The following is a 17,791-nucleotide window of genomic DNA, read 5'->3' as shown; positions in this document are numbered from 1 at the left end:
GTGTGCCTTGTGGTTTGAAGGAAATGCCCCTCATAGGTTTGAATACTTGAGTACTAGCTGATGATACTGATTTAAAGAGTAGAAGCAGAAGAAGGTGGAACCTCCAAAGGAAATCCATTGCTGAGGGTGCAGTTTTACAGCCCAACTCCATTTCCTGCTTACTTTGTGCTTCCTCTTAGAAGATTGGAGGATCCCAGCTGCCACCAAGGAACTACCTGCATCCATGCCTTACACTCCCATGATGCACTGCATTCCCTCAAACTGTAAGCCACTAATGCTTACCCTGAGGTTGTTTTTTGTCAGCTCATTGATCACAGCAAAAGGAAAAGTAACTAATAAATCTTAAGGCATGACGGGGGAAGCTTCTACTAGCAGAGGATTATCTCGGGAATGGTGCATGCATTCTTTCCATTATGGGATATTTAAAAGTCTTCCTTCTTGCCATTTGACATACAAGGTAGGAGGAACAGGTGCTAGATGTCACTTAAGCACAAAAGCAAGCCAAAAGAGTCTGTGAGTTCTAACAGTCTTGGTCTGTTAGGATTTCTGATCTTTCTGTGAGTATTGCATTCCTAAGTGGTCCTTTTGGAGTACTCACGTTGCAGGCAAGGTCCAAACATGTGAGTTTGTACATTCCACTGTCTGTGGCTTACAAGCTTCCATAACAATGGGAATATACCCTTCTAAAAGAGCAGAGTGAGTCAGATGCTTCATAGCATTGGGAAAATGAAGTTCAAACATTTACAAAGTGCTGCATGTTGGAATAGGCTTTACATGCTCTAGCAGAAAAGTCTCATTATTTTCACTGGAATTCCACAAGCCAGTTACGATGGAGATACCCATGTGAGGCTGGTCCAGGTGATTGTCAACGGATGTACTTTCTTCTGGACACGTCTTTAACCAGTATTTATTTAATTCTGCAAGTGCCACCTTCTGCAGTCCCAACAAGAACTCTTAAATCCTGACGTTAACTCCCTCCATATGAAATGCAGGTTTAACCTTCCATGTATCATTTTCTACTTTCGAGCTGCCAGGGCCTTAAGTGGGTTCTAGGTTGTTTATATGATCTGAACCACATTAAAAGAAAATATTTTTGAATAAAACAAGGAGATAAATGATACACTTGGAGTGTATTTATTTTTTCATTAACTCGGTTTTATAGATCTATTTTCTTAAAGCTCGAGTTTAAGATAAGAAAAGAACCCTTGCTGTTTATGGCAATAGTCCTTGAGGAGAAAGCTGGGTTGTGATGTAAAGCCTCTTGTACTAAAGCTTAGGTCATCAGATGGAGGGAAGGCGAGGGTGGGCTTGTAAACTTTGACTTTGAAAACCCAGAGTCATGTAAATAAAATTCCTAGAGTGTAAACAGCAGTGGTTTGAAAATAAAACTGCAAAATAGACTGCTAGCTTGTTAGAAGAATATGTGACTAACAAGCATGTTCATGAGAGATGCCTTGAATATTTTGGTACTGTACTGTGATTACTAACGATGTAAAACTTCCAGAATTTTGAAATTAGGAAGAAAAAAATTCATAAGATTTTTCCCCAGGAAAACAATGCAATTCTTTTTCATATTCAAAGTAACTAAATGATTTCTTTAAAGGACCTTCTCCTGTACCAGTTACATACTTTGGAAGTAATTTAAATAATTAACAAACCAGGATTTCTTTAAAGAATCTATAATCTCTTAATTTAGTCCACACTCGACTGTATCTATAATCATAAAATGCAATTATGTTTGTTTAACTTCAGCATCGCCATTGTGTCAAAATATGCCTTTGTTTTTGTCAAAAAACATAAAAGCTTATTAAAATACTGTTTAACATATGTTTCCACTGCTAGTAGAGTCTACATTTATCTTTTTCATGTTGGATTTTCAAGACTTATAAAAACTTCTTTATCCTTTACCATGTTGTATTTTATGGGATTTGGGAATAACTTCAATATAGTCATTTGCCTGTCTGTCTCCCCAAAGGATTGCAAGAAATTGCAGACATCTGAGTGTGTGCTGTGGCAGCACTCTAATGGGGCTGAGGGAAAGACAGGAGGCAGGCTAGGAACCTTTGTTTTATAATCCAGTCAGATGCTATCTCTCCCTTGCTGGCCTCAACTAGACATGAGGAACAGTGTGTGTTAAATCATTCATTGAATGGATGAAAACTCCATCTGCCCATAGCCATGTAATCCAAGAATCTGCAACAGTACCATTTATTACATTGAATTATATAAAACTAAAATGCTGTCCTGTCCTCCCTAGTCGGAATATTCCTTATAACCCATTCTGTTTATCGCCCTGAAGATACCGGTGTATTTTTACTATCCTTTGGCTATCTCTACCTTTCTAGTATCACTAGGAGACCAGATACAGAAATTCACATTTTATTGTGAGAATATGTCATTTCTCACTTTCATCTCTGCTTCAGCTTTTATGACACTTGAATTATTATTCTCTTTTCTATCTTTTCTCTGTCCTTACATATTTTTAATTGACAAGATATTCTCTGGTTTAATACTTTTTCCCTTGCAAAACACCTCCCGACAGTGTGTAGTTAACTCCTTGTACCAATCACAAATGTTTTCATCTTGTGGTGGGGGGGGCAAAGAACGATGAAGTATGATAACCAATTTTTTATAGATATATCCAAAATCCTATCTAGTATTAAGATGACCATTAATATCATCTCAGAGTTGTGTCTGAACTATTCTTTGGTACAATACATACCACTTTCCTGCTAAAATAAACTGTGGGCTTCTGCTTCAGGGTAGAATTTTACTAAGATTAGCTATTTAGGACTGAAAGTAAGTCATGCCTGCAAAGTCTGAGTTCCAGTGTACTTAGCTGTCTTTCTGCGTGTTTGTACTACAATGCTAGAAGACCAGGAGGAGGCTTATCACTTTCCTCCATAATTTCCATCTTTAGACTGTGCCCTACTCTTCTGAGCATCCTCAGTAGCTTGGCATTGAGGTTCTTGTTTCTAAGCTGACTTGAAAAAGTCAACAGTTAATACCAATGCCAGTTAGCTGAAAGCATCCAAGAAGAGAAAATGTATAGAGAGTGGAGTTGGTGTTTCTGCCTTCTGTGGTGCAACCGTTAGCTGCTAACTCAAACATATGTGGTTCCTGTTTGAAGTGGAAGCCATATTCTGGTTTTCCAGTGTGCTAGCACAGTGTAGAATCTCGAAAGTTCTGTGAGTCATCTCTTTCTGCAAGCCAGTCTAGTGTCAGTAAATGGTTCTTTGATACATTGTCTAGCAAGCATACTTACTTTTTTTTATAATTAAGTGTGTTTAAATTTAAACACACAGATAGATAGATAGATAGATAGATAGATAGATAGATAGATATTTACCTTTTAAGTTTAATATGTGAATTTTATATGGGACAATATCAAGAAAAATATTTTGTAGAAAGTTCTAGGTATGAATACTTCAAGCTTAGACCATCATTTTATTGTTTTGTAATTATTGGATGCTATATATTCCATTATGATTATATACTTTCAAAAGTTCTAGGAGGATTATTTACCCAGTTTAAAGTCCGCCTGAAGGACCCAGCAAATCTTGCTACATGTTCCTGGTAAAAGAAATATCAGCTTTCTTGGAATAAATCCTGCACACACACACACACACACACACACACACACAACACACACACACACACGAATGCACGCATAGACAATTTGTGAACAATGACGAATTGTGGACTTCCTTCTAGAATTCCTGTGGATAAACTCCAAATGGGATGGCAAGAAGAGCTATCAGAGAGCTTCCCAATTTTCCCAGCCCAGAATATTCCTCAAAGTTGTGGGTAATTTCCATTTCAGGGTGGGCATAAATTCTTATCACACACAGGGAATCTTGCAGACAGAAAAAGCAAATGGCTGAAATAAACATGAAAGGCACATCTGTGCTAAACGATCTGGATGTATTCGTATTACCCCATCAAAGCTGAGGTATGAGTGAAGAAAGTGAGGCAGGTTGTAAGACTCCTGTTGTAAAGCCATCTGTTCCCCTCCACTAGAGGGAGGGGGAGTATGTGTGATGCTTCAGGGCCCTACAGCACAGAGCTCCATGTGGCTCTCTAAAACACCTTCTCCAAGATGAATGGAACCTACACAAGCAAGAGAGCGATTTCAGAGCCCTCTTATCTTCCTAAATAGCAGAGTCCAGAGCTTGGAATTGTCCCTCCTCCCTGCCCCAAAGTAAACGGTTCACCTCAGTAAAAACATACTGGCATCAGAACTAATTCCCTGAGGACATGCGATCATGGTAAGTTGGTATCATGATAAGTTGGAGGCAGTTTTGAGATCCATAATTGAGTTTCTGTTTAAAGTTTTTCTTAAAGACTTACTGTTTGTTGTTCTTGAATATTCAAAGGACTTAAATCTTTAGAAATATGGTCAGGTGGAATTGACTGAGACATAATTTAACCAAGTCATTTATTTTGGCAGGTGAAGAAATTTATATTTTAGAAATAAATTTTCTCTGTGTCTCTCTGCCCCTCTATCTCTACATGCCATAAACACATATGGGTATAAATTTATAAATGCATATTTATATAAACTATATTGAATGGATTATTTTCTAAATAATGTCTATGTAAAATAGATACTATTATCTAAGTGTATTTGGAGAGAGAGGGAGACACTAAATTCTTGTTCGTAGAGAAAGAGAAATGAACTGAGCATTCTCTTTGAAGAATTCTTTTCCTTTAGATTTGTTTGTAGTTATGTATATGTATGTGTGTGTATATGGGTTTGTGTATGTGATTACTGGCATCCACAGAAGCACCAAGGCCCCCTGGATTTACGGTTACAGGCCATTGTGAGCCACTTAAAATCAGTGCTGGGAACTGAACTCAGGTCCTCTGCATGAGCAGTAAGTGTTCTTAACTGATGGGCTCTCTCTCTAGTCCTCTGAGGGATTCTTAATTCTTAGTTTCTCAACAACTCAGAAGCTACAAGAGTCCTCATCACGTGACCTCTCTGGTTTCAAAGAACAGAATAGGGCTTTCAAATGCAATGTAAATAAAGTTAGCTAGAAGGAAGAATGGACTTTCAAGGACTGGAACCTGGCCTAACTCAGAAAGCCTGGTGGTTTCCCTATGCTGGGAAACCATCACCAGAGTGAGGGCCAAGTGCATGCCAGAGCAAGTGAGTACAAAGGAACGGAGGCTTTCTGTAGCCAAGCTCTCCTCTCTGCTCTGAAACACATCCCCCTCGCTTGTAAAATACAGTACTATCAGCTGCCTCTTCAAGAGACGCTAGGAGAACAAATCAGTTCTATCGCTGATAAGGTTTCTCTCTAGACAGAAGCAGTGCTGCTTGGGAGATGGCCTTTCTTATGATCAGTCCTGGGGGCAATGGGTGAATAGGGGAATGAGGGAATTTGCCCCTGGTCTGCACAGAGGCCTCTCCAACTGGTCTGTTTATGTGAGTCAAGATTATGGCACCCATGCCTGTTTTCCTCTATTAATTATGACCGCTTTTGTATAGCTGGAGCAGGGCTGAGTCACTGTGAGGAAAAGCCCAGGTCTAACAAGTGAATGCTGCCCTTTGCTTACCCTGTTGTGGAGCAAGCTTTAGGGAATGGCGGGGCTTGCCGCCTGGGACTCTGAAGAAGTCCAGGAGTGAAGGCCGTGGGGAGTGGCCCATTGCCCCATGTGTGTCTTTCCTTCCTTCCAGCTCTAGGTTCTATTAAAAGCCCTCATTCTTAACCCTTTGTTCTCTGTCCTTTGCCAGATTCTGACTTGAGCATGCGTACATTGAGCACGCCCAGTCCAGCCTTGATATGTCCACCGACTTTGCCAGGATTTCAGAATGGAAGGGGCTCCTCTACTTCTTCATCCTCCATCACCGGGGAGACAGTGGCAATGGTTCACTCCCCACCCCCAACCCGCCTCACCCACCCACTCATCCGTCTGGCCTCCAGACCCCAGAAAGAGCAAGCCAGCATAGACCGGCTCCCGGACCACTCCATGGTGCAGATCTTCTCCTTCCTGCCCACCAACCAGCTGTGCCGGTGTGCACGCGTGTGCCGTCGCTGGTACAACCTGGCCTGGGACCCGCGCCTCTGGAGGACTATCCGCCTTACGGGCGAGACCATCAACGTGGACCGTGCCCTGAAAGTGCTGACCCGTAGGCTTTGCCAGGACACCCCCAATGTGTGTCTCATGCTGGAGACTGTCATTGTCAGTGGCTGCCGGAGGCTCACAGACCGAGGCCTTTACACCATTGCGCAGTGCTGTCCAGAACTGAGACGCCTGGAAGTCTCAGGATGTTACAATATCTCCAACGAAGCTGTCTTTGATGTGGTGTCCCTCTGCCCCAACCTGGAGCACCTGGATGTGTCAGGTAAATGGAAACTGAACTTAAAACCTGTGTGTTCTTAATGCACCACCCCAGAGTAGAAGATACATCGCTACTTTTACAGGGTCCCTTTCTCTTATTAATGCTTATTTTTCTGTTTTTAAAGTTAGGTGTATTTGTGTGTCTGTGTATAGTGTGGGCATCTGAGTGCAGGTGCCCAGAGGTGCCACAAGAGGGCTTTGCATCCATTGGAGTTGGAATTAAAGGCAGTTGAGGGCTGACCAGCTTGGGTACTTTAAACTAAACTCAGGTCCTCTGGAAGAGCAGTGTGTGTTCTTAACCATCTCTCCAACCCCCAGTGTCTCCTTGCTAGCTACAAGAGATGGACAGTCTATAGTAGGGAGGCCAACTGGTCAGGACATATCTCACTGTGAACTCATAACTCTGAAGGGCACAAATAGCCCCTGTATTGAACATCTGCCTCTTGAAGGAACTGTGGGCACCTTGGTCCTGATAGGTTGGGGGTCTGTCTACCTTAAATGTGACCTTATACTTAAGAACAACCGTGCACAATGGAAACCAAAAATCTAATTAAGACAAACAGAAGGCAATATCTAACTAAACAGGTCATTTAGAAACGAGCCTTTTGCATGTGTTATAAGTTAGTAGAGCCTGTGAACCATGGTGAAGCCACAGCCATGCTCCTGTGTACCACGTCGTGACCAGACAGTCCGCCATGAGGAATAAAATGCAAGCCTGGCAGCTGTGCTCACGATGGCTTGTCTTTCTCTAAACACTGGGGAAGTCTGTCATGGTCAAGTGGTACCCCCATTCTCCCTTCCTTTGGGTTAATTTCACAGAACTTTTAAAGCATTTCTCAGTTACATAGTACAAGGACAGGGTCCATTGAATCTAACTTTTCATTCTTTTGAAAATGGAAGGAAATCCCCGTATAATTGCTTTACTTAAAAGTCTCTCTCAGGCAGGAAGAATTAAAACCCAGAGTCAAACTTTGGCGCCAGACAGGGACCCAGCCTGAATAACAGCCCCTTTTTAAATCTCATCTGCTATACAGTCAAAAAATGAACGTTACAGAGGCTGAGATGTGTAATATGCATCAGAGAGTTGGTTTTTTGTTTAAAAAAAAAATGAGCGACGTGATCTTTGACCTCAGGAATGATTGGAGAAAGGTCAGAAGGTAAAACCCACTGTGTCAGGCAAAGAAATAGAATTTGGGATTTACAAGAATCTGAGGTAAATGAAGCCTTTCAAAAAAAAAAAAATTCTTGGAGGTAAAACAGCTCCCAGCTTGGTCTGTCCTTCAGAAGCCGACATCTGAAAATATTTCAGCTGACAGTCCATTATTTTTGCAGATTCCTTCCCTGCCTGGAAAGCTGCTTATGGCTTTCCTGCTTGAGCTGGCTGCGGGACAAAGCCATCCTGACTGTGTGGTAGATTAGTCATGAGCCGCCATTGGCATACAGAAGCAGAAAACAAGGAGACCTTCTCAGAGTCTTTCTCCAAGGCACTCTGGGAAACATGGAGCCCTGAGATGTGGGACAGTTCACTTAGTGCTCAGAGCTACAGCCTGATGTGTTTTCTCTTTAGCTAAGAAGATTGACAGACTCTTTCCCATTCTTGCCATCTGAACATCTTACACACCCTCCTTTGTATTTCCTCATTAGAGAATGACTTGATGGAATCCCGTACTATGTCAGAGCATGTCCCCACACATTCTTTTTTTTTTCTTTTTTAAATTTATTTATTTATTAAGGATTTCTGCCTCGTCCCCACAACCGCTTCCCATTTCCCTCCCCCTCCCCCCGATCAAGTCCCCCTCCCTCATCTGCTCGAAGAGCAATCATTTATGTAGAATTCAAGTATTGATGTTCTCTTGTTTGAGGTCGTTTTGAAGGTCTTAAAGGGCTGAAGCCACTTGACTCTTTGGGAATGGGATTATCGAGCTTTCTGGCCTGGGCAAGCTTGCTGTACGACTTCACTAACTGTTAGGAAGTCTTGCTAGCTGTCCTCTGCCTTAATGCCGTTCTCACGTTATACGTATTTCTACAGCTTCATAAAGATTGCCAGTAACACCACAGATCTGTATATCTGTGCAGGAGGACAAGAGGAGCCTGTAGTTCACCAACTTAAGATGCAATTTCACATATGGCTGGGGAGAGATGGACTTGAAAGGTTTAGCAGGTTGGATTAAAGGATGGATTTGCCTTCAGCACTTACTAAAAATTTCTTCCATTTCTGGGGGAATTTGGAAGTGGTCATGCCAAAAGACACAGAGAGGCCAGAAGGTTGCCAAAACTGCTTTCATGATTCATCGCCCAACCCCCATGGTTTTAAGCAGGCTTCAGATAGTGGCTAGCTTTCCAATGATGGTAAACTTCAGTATGGAAGGCTCACTTTCTGGTCTAGAGTTCAAATCTTCTAGAATAGCATTTCTCAGCCTCTGGGTTGTAACTTCCACAGGGGTCCATATCAGGTATTTACATTATGATTCATAACAGTAGCAAAATTACAGTTGGGAAATAGCAACAAAATAATGTTATGTTGAGGGTTACTACAACATGAGGAACTGTATGATCACAGCATTGGGAAGGTTGAGAACCACTGCTCTAGGTAGCATGAGATTACCTGAGCCATATTTAGCAAGGTAGAAAATGCTAATACTTATTATTATATTTTCAAATCACTAGTAATTACCATAGCCAGATACAGTATCTTAACATTATCACGAATTACCTTTTATTAGTATTTTTTGAAAGCCTTAGTGTGACACAGTGAGTCACACAGTAAACCCTTTTATTCATACGTCTTCACTTGTGAATGTTCATTGCAAAAAGTTATTGGTCTGGTTCAAAGCCTCTGGTTTCTGCTACACTGTTGTTGCTGGGCCCTCATTGGAACTCGTCTTGGTTACCCTGCTGTTGTCCTGTCTTGTGGAGGTCCTGCAGCTTTGGGTCCAGCAAATCACAGATGGGGTGGATATTGGGGTGGGCCGACTCATAATCCTGGTTCTGGGCCTGGGTAATGGCCGGGTTGATCAGCCCCAAGATCTCCATTGTCCTCATCATCAGGGTGAACTCTCCTACATTGCCCTGGCTAGTTCCCCCCTTGCAGCAGTGAGCACGGGGCAGGGATGGTTTTCCTGCTTTCATGTCCTCAGGATCTGATCTCCCTCACCTGCACCTTCAAGGCAGCTCTACTGTGTTGCCCAGGCATGGCTTAGGGGGGCGCTCTCCCAAGTGCTGCAGTCAGTGAGGAGAGGGGCCAGCTCTCCCACCTGCCTCAGGAGATGCCCTCCCCCATCCATGGTGCAGCTCTCCCATGCTTGCAACTTCAGACCTGGCTCTGCCACACCTCTGCCAATGAGGTTGGCTCAGACCTGGCTCAGCCACACCTCTGCCAATGGGGTTGGCTCAGACCTGGCTCTGCCACACCTCTGCCAATGGGGTTGGCTCAGACCTGGCTCAGCCACACCTCTGCCAATGAGGTTGGCTCAGACCTGGCTCTGCCACACCTCTGCCAATGGGGTTGGCTCAGACCTGGCTCTGCCACACCTCTGCCAATGGGGTTGGCTCTATCATGCTGCCCATGCCAGGTGCAGGAGGCAAGGTCTTATGAGTATTTTAAACATAATTAGGATATCTTAAAATCAACTTATTTTGAAAACTAAAATGTAATTGTTGCAAGTAAAATTACCTCAAAGGGGCTTTCTCCAACTTGAGAACCACCCTTTTTTTCCTCTCTAATCTTTTCTTCCTAATCAGCAGAATCCTATCCAGACCATGTGACTTTCCCAGCCCCTGGAGCCCATCCCCTCTCCTCCACCTGCCTGCCTACAGGAGCACTTCATCAACTGCTCTTTTTAACACTTCAGTCCGCACTCCACATATTCAGCTTCTGGAGGAAAAATTTTCAAGTTGTAAGTCTTTACTTTCATGCCTAAAATCTCCAATTGTTCTCCATTTAAGACTTACAGGAAAGACTCGTGTTTCTCAATAGTTCATTTAAGGCCCCAAATGAATTGCCCTTCCAATGAGATTCAAACTCTCATTCGTCCACAGATCTATCTGCAGATCCCCAAACACAAAGGACCTGTGTGTACATTAATGAATGTCTACCTATATGGGTTCCATACTAGTCCTCTTTCTGCTCCCATCCAAAGCATTCCCAACAATTCTCTTAAAGAGATTTGTCATTCCACAGGTGAGCAGTCTTCCACACCTTACGTCAAGTGAGCCAAGGATTTCGTCTTGGTGGCTGCATTTTGAACGTGGCCACTAAAGCATCATCGAATTTACTTTCTGGTACTTGCATATTTACAGGTCCACGTCTCTCAAGTCTTGTGCTTTTTTATGGGAACAAACAAGGGATTTTTGTTTTTCATTTCGGGATCTTGTAATTAAGTGGGGGAAAAAGTGCCGAAACCTGAAATGGTGATCTTGAAAGTATTCAAGTTTCCATTGGTTAATATACCAAGATGCATTGCAAAAGCTGTAAAAAAGACAGTCAAAATCTCTTCATAATTAAAATTAGGGTAGCTGAGGCTGCCCTGAGTTAAGTCATTGCATGCACTCCACTGAGAAAAATGTAACAAACACTCAATAACCAGCAACAATTGCTGTTTCATTTTCATATTTTTATCAGCCATCTTAGAAATTAGTCCTCGGGCTTTGCTGATAGGACTACTCTGCATTCTAAACAAAGTAGAGATCTCCTTCACCCCAAATGAGAGTTAATCACAATGCAAAGAAAATTTGTGAGAGCTTGAATCAATACTTGTTCAACCATTGTTGTTCTTCTTGGTGGAAGAGTATTCACACCCCATCCCTCTTTATCTTGGACTTCAAGGCAGTCCCCCATGTTCTGGCCCCAGACAACCATTCCTCATTTTCTGTTAAGTCTTTCCAGAAACCATAAGATGCACCCACTCCTCCAGATACTGAGTGATTTCTTGTCTCTCAAGTTTGGTTTCCTTTTTCAACATCGGTACTTCATGTCTATGAATCTAAGTTGTTTCTCTTTTATGATCTCCTTAAATAAATCATTTAAAAAAGCTCCTTCATGGGTGTCTGCATGTTTGCCTCTTGATGACACACTTACTGCAGACCTCTGTGTAACCCACAATTCTGCCATATCATAGTCATTACTTACCTCCCTCTTACTATTGAAACCTTGAACAATTGTGAACTTGCTCTATCCTGTGTATAAAAGGCACATGCCTCCTCTTTTAAAACTGAAGTCTAAATAAATGATTTCTAAGGGTCCTTTTCGTGTATGTATAACAGGAATGCATGAACTATCCATTAGCATTACTGAACCATGAAAAGATTTATTTTCTTTCCAATGCAAACTCAACAACTTTGTAAGAATTAGAGATAGATATAACATTAACATTTATTGATAGTAAGTCATACAAGCATATCAAAATCATTTCCTGCAACTGTACTAAACAAACATTCTCTTAAATTTGAAACTCATATTTTCAGATATGTTTTTGCCTAAATGTTGTGTCCTCCCTGGTGCACAATAGATTTTGCTGGGCATTAAGAATCTAGAAAGGAAACTTGAACCAAAATATTAGATTAAAATTTATTATATAATACAAGAAAGCAAGAATGCCTTCACAGGCAACCCAGATAGGAAGAAAAATTCAAGATATGCAGGGTTACAGTCATCGCAAAGAAAGAAATCTAAAGGAAAAACTGGAAGAGAAGATCTTAGAGTTAACCACTTCCCAGAATCCCATGATGCCCCCACAGAGGAGAACGCCATCTGTCTTCCATGGTTGATTCTGTGCTTCACACCCTAAAACCCTTACTTTGAAGACATGACATTTTAAACATGTTATTCCCAGGACCTACGCTTTATGTTCAGCCTGTCAGGAGATGGAAGAAAAGTCCCCAATAGCATTGTTACAATGCCACTCACAATTTTTAGATATTGTATTGACTAGCTAAAATTTGGGGGTGTCTAAAGTGAGGCACATGGTTGTGTACTTGCAACAGCATCTGATAAGAGTAAGGAGAGAAAAAGAATAAAAAAGAGTAAGGAGAAAATGAGAAGAAAAAATATGTAGTAGAATGGGATAGGCTCAAAATGTATATTTTTATAGTTTATATTAATGGGTATTGACTGCTTACATAATAAAAGTTGGCTACATATGTTTTTGTAAAGTGATATATGATGAGTATTTTATTATTATATGCAATATTATAATAATTAAACTATAATATATATATATATAAATTTACACATAGTTCTAGGGGATTAAAAATGGTGTTATCCAAGAATATCCCTTTGGGCATTGCTATCCTATTCTTTAAATTATTAAGAATCAGATAAAAAACATTTATCACAGTACTTTGTAAATGTCATAAAACAACACAAATAAAAGGCATTTCTATTAACTATAAAATAAACAAGTACTTTTTAATGCAGATATTCTTGAGCTAAAACCAAAGTCTGAATATGTAAATAATGGATGTTCAAGTCGCCCATCTGATCTATTATGGAGACATTCTTCTATAAATCATGTCTTCCCTCCCTCATTCATTCATTCAACAGCACCTACCAAGTGCCAGCAATGAACTGAGCACAGGAGGTATGGTCATCAACTTGCCTGAGTACTTTCCCTCAGGAGCATGCATTCCAGAGTGAGGAGACAGCAAATAAATAGCTGAACAGATAAACATGCGATACTACCAACTGATTAGAGCGCTTCAAATAAAGGGATGCTGGTTTATATATGGCAGTCCAGGAAAGCACTTGTTGGGTAAACTAGCGTTATCCTGGGGAACCTAAGAAAGTTCAAGGTGGCTCCTAGAGCTATCCGAGGAAGATCATTCCATAACATACAAGGCAGGGGCAGAGGTGGTGTCAGGGAAAGGACAAGCACACAGTAGGGCCAGTGGGAAGAGCACAGAGAAGCCCTTGGGTGATCTGTTAGGCTGACTCAGCACAAAATGGGCCCCCTTCTAAAGACTCGGAGTGAAGATGTTTTGAGTGCCATTTCTAGACCTCTGATCACCTCTAACAGCGGAATAGAAACACTGGGGATAAGGGCAAAGCAAAAGAGGGAGACAAATAGACATGGGACAGCAACGATTTACATAGCACTGCCATCTTCTGTCAATACCTGTTGAATCAAATCCCACACATTAATTTAGGGTAATAATGACAGAAATATCCCATAATTTCCAAAGTCTTTCCTTATCTGTGGCTTCACTGCACATCATTCTATTCCCAAAGTATAGGACTGCCAGGCACAGCATTGAGATGCAGAATGTTTGGCCTCCTGGGGAAACAGTGAAAAGTGTTCCTAAACTCAGTGAAAACATCAGCCCAGGGAACCCAGAAGGGGCTGCCCAGCAAGTACCAGTGTCGTCTCTCCCTATCCTTCTCTCTCACTTCATTTATTCGAATCAAGAAGCTACTAGGTCACTACCAGAGCTTTAGGAACTTCCTAAAGCTTACCCCATTACAACTGCTCTGCAGGAAAGGACCTGTGTCCGTTTTAGGACAAAGAAACCAAAGTGTAGTTTGCCCCAACACATGTTGATATTTCCAATTAAAAATTCTGCAAATCCCCTTAAGCCCAAAATTCAGCAAAATTATCAAATAACCTGACAAGCAGGAAATCATTCCTAAAATCTTTATCTTCAGGAGTCAAGACCATTAGCGTTAACCCCTGGGCTGGGCTAGAGAGACTCAGTTATGGCTCCCCAGAACCAAGTTCCCACTCCAGCAAGTTGTTCTGAGCGTGTGTTCTGTGTCTTTACGCAGGGTGCTCCAAAGTTACTTGCATCAGCTTGACCCGGGAGGCCTCCATTAAACTGTCCCCCTTGCATGGCAAACAGATTTCCATCCGATACCTTGATATGACGGACTGCTTCGTGCTGGAGGACGAAGGTTTGCACACCATCGCAGCTCACTGCACGCAGCTCACACACCTCTATCTGCGCCGCTGTGTCCGCCTCACCGACGAGGGCCTCCGCTACCTGGTGATCTACTGCACATCCATCAAGGAGCTGAGTGTCAGTGACTGCCGCTTTGTCAGCGACTTTGGCCTGCGGGAGATCGCTAAGCTGGAGTCCCGCTTGCGGTACCTCAGCATCGCCCACTGCGGCCGCATCACGGATGTGGGCATTCGTTATGTGGCTAAGTACTGCAGCAAATTACGCTACCTCAATGCGAGGGGCTGCGAGGGCATCACGGACCATGGCGTGGAGTACCTTGCCAAGAACTGCACGAAACTTAAGTCTCTGGACATTGGCAAATGTCCTCTGGTCTCTGACACGGGCCTGGAATCCCTGGCTTTAAACTGTTTCAATCTCAAGAGATTAAGCCTCAAGTCCTGTGAGAGCATCACCGGCCAGGGCCTGCAGATCGTGGCTGCCAACTGCTTTGACCTGCAGATGCTGAACGTCCAGGACTGTGAAGTTTCAGTGGAGGCCCTGCGGTTTGTGAAGCGACACTGCAAGCGCTGTGTCATTGAGCATACCAACCCTGCTTTCTTCTGAAGGGACAGCTCCCACGGGGCATGTTTTCACAGCAACGTGAACCAAACAATGTTTTGTAAAAGTTGCCCATGTTAAGCACCCATGCCCACTCACAGCCCCCATTTCTTCCAGGAACGTTCTTTGGAGTCTGGCTTTTATTTTTATTTCTCATCCGCAAATGAGGTCAAAGAAACGAAGGAGAAAAAAACAAATTTTTACCACGGTAAACTGGTTCTGGTCGGTTCATTTGTAGACATATCCTCTTACAAAGGATGCAGCGCATCTTGCTGGTCAGTGTGTCTTCAAAAATGCACCTTACCCTGGCTTCCCTTCCCCCTCCTGTACACACACTATGCCCCAGAGTTCCTCACCGTTGCATCCAACTCTGCAACAGCTGCAGCATTAAGCATCCGAATAAGGGCCTCTAACGCTGCCTAAGCGCTGCTCCTAAATCGATCACAAAGCAAATTGGGGTTGAAGTCATGCTAACATTTTCTGTGTGCAGAGAGCTTCCCTGTGCTAATGCATTTTGGCAAATCACACGGAATAAAAAAAGACATAATTCCTCTCCCAGCTCTGCCACTAACTAGCTGTGTGACCTTGGTCAGCCTCACCTTGCTTGGCTTCAGCTTCCCACCACCAGAGGCCAAAAGTGGGATGAGCTTCACGCCCATTTTAGAACTGAGAGAATAGTGACGCCAGTAAGCAGAGCTTTGTATAAGGAGCATTGTAGAAAGCACAAGGGCAAGGCTTCTGAGAGAATTGGTTGTGTGAATGAGCTGTGCTTTCAGGCAGGTCTGTGGGGTCGCTGCCGTGCACCTAGGGTCCTGTGTGGATGTCCTTGTGCTCTTCTCTCAGACCCAGCACAACTGTGTGGTGTGCTAGGCTTTGGCACGTCTTCTGTTATGTTGGATGCTTGCACTTCCATGCTCACGTGCCTTAGCATTCCCTCACTCCACCACAGGCAACCCAGGCAGGAGAGTGCCCCGGGACACCAAGCCTGCATCTCCCTGCCAGCTTGCATCCACTCAGCATTTTCAAATCCAAGTACAGACCCTTATAATTTTTAATTAACAAGTGAGGTCCAAGGGAGCCCACGTCCTTAAAGGTTTCTCTAACCCTTCTCGGTGCACATATGCTGTGCTTCAGACACATCTGTCCTGCAGCCCACGGGGACAGATGCCTTGGTCCTTTGTCATTCACAATTCAGTTTGACTTCTCTCATCTCCTTACTGCTCCATCAAATGAGCCTACTGGGGTTAAGTTTGTAAGTGGCTCATTGTACCAAGGCCACCTTGCCTGCTGTCTGCATGTTTTCCACTAAAAAACGTAAAGCAGGCTTCCAGGTGTTTCAGTATTGTTCCACCGGAAGCACCAGGCATGCAGGAGGGGGGACACATTGATCACCCAGATGCTGCTCCACCCACCAAGGCATTGGGGCAGAACATTAATATCAGTTCAAATTTTGAATTTTCAGGTGATGGACTTTTAAATGGTCCCTACTGAACAAAAAGCAATTTACTAGTTTCGTTTTTAAAGAATCAGATAGCCAGAAGAAATCCTGTTGCTTGTTTCTGTGAACTCAAGTTGTCTTTTGTTAGTAAACCCAGGACTTCCCCCAATTTTTTTCTCTGGCCACATTCTTTCCCCATCACTGTGGAAACAGTTCACCCATCTTCTTCTCGGAGTGTCTAGCCTCCATTCGCAGAGCCTCTGCTCCCTTGAGCCAAGCACGCTGCCTTTGTTACAGACCAAGCTTATGCACTGCTCGACAACTGCACTCCCACTGTAGGCTCCGCTGTGTACTATTGTCTTGTGTAGGGAAGAAGAAGTTAGGCAATAAGCTGGCAACCCCTCAGGAGGTTTCTGCCGCTCACTCCATGAGTCCCAGCTTCTGCTCAGTTCACACCATCCTTATCTGGGTGAGTGAACAAGATTATGTCATAAGGGGAAGCGAAAGTCTTGGCTGGGGACAGGATCTAGTGACAGCCACCGAAACCGAAAGTAGGGTCATAAGAGAAATTGAATGAAGCGCCCCTCTGCTCTCTGACTTGAGGCTCTACCTAAAGTTTGTGAATTGCAGAGTCACAATGGGGAGTATTAAACCAAATCACTTGGAATGTTCCGGTATTGAGGGTAACAGACAACCCATTGTGGTAGGTTTTGGAGGACAAGCAAAAGGCCTCATTGAGAAATTCTCTGTGTTAAAACATGGCTTCTTTCCTGGCTCCGTTACATTGAATGCTCATTGGTCATTGTTGTTTGTTTGTTTGTTTCTCTTTAACTCTAATGTTCAAATCACTATGTGCTGTACGAGTCTAGAAAGCCTTAATTTACTTCCACCAAGAAATAAAGCAAGATGTTGGCAATCAGACTCAGCTCCATTTTTAATAATCTTGCCTAAGGTGGTGCTGCTTGGATATGGGCACTGAAAAGCAACCAGTCAACCAATCAATCGATCAACAGTGCTTCCTGTTGAAGTCAGAACAAACAGTTCATTGCTGCTCTTGTCCCTTTGAAGTCAGACCCAAGTTTCTGTTGTCTCCATGGACCTTGGGACTTTGGGTTTAAATTGGCGGGTAAGCGAATAAAACATTGAGAATAAGAATACTAGTGAGTTAAACCTATTCACTTTGAGATTCTTTGACTTAAAATTTCATTATTTGTTTACAATTAGACAGTGCCTTCCAGATACCTGACTTTCGAGAGAATTGAATTTCAAGTTAAAAGATTGAATAGTTTAAGAGAAAAATTAGTACAGTATCACTGCTTACCATGTCAACATTCTCAAAGAAAAGCTGCCAAGTATGTCAATACTTGGCCATCATGATCATTCTAGGTAACTTTCTTAAGTTAAATATATGCTACATGGAGAAGAAATATCGAAAGGCTAGGTAAATAAATAGTGAAAATACACTAAAAATCTGTGATATTCTCCACTTGGATGCTATTAGTACATTCTATTATG

At 42.7% G+C, this 17,791-nt stretch overlaps 1 protein-coding gene across 1 annotated transcript in view; it reads left to right on the top strand.

The window, feature by feature from the left end:
* The window catches only part of Fbxl7 (F-box and leucine rich repeat protein 7), a 319,932-nt gene extending 302,743 nt beyond the window's left edge, over window positions 1–17,189 (top strand). Inside the window, exons 3-4 of the mRNA XM_041632154.1 lie at window positions 5,741–6,352; window positions 14,108–17,189. Of these exons, the coding sequence (XP_041488088.1) occupies window positions 5,741–6,352; window positions 14,108–14,844 (1,349 nt within the window). The 3' untranslated portion in view covers window positions 14,845–17,189. The remainder of the gene's footprint in view (window positions 1–5,740; window positions 6,353–14,107) is intronic.
* The last annotated feature ends 602 nt before the right edge of the window (window positions 17,190–17,791 follow it).

The sequence above is a fragment of the Microtus oregoni genome, unplaced genomic scaffold (assembly GCF_018167655.1).
Source record: "Microtus oregoni isolate MIOR12 unplaced genomic scaffold, Mior012 000040F_ref0000088, whole genome shotgun sequence".
Classification (NCBI taxonomy): domain Eukaryota; kingdom Metazoa; phylum Chordata; class Mammalia; order Rodentia; family Cricetidae; genus Microtus; species Microtus oregoni.
This window is presented reverse-complemented; position numbering and strand designations above follow the sequence as displayed.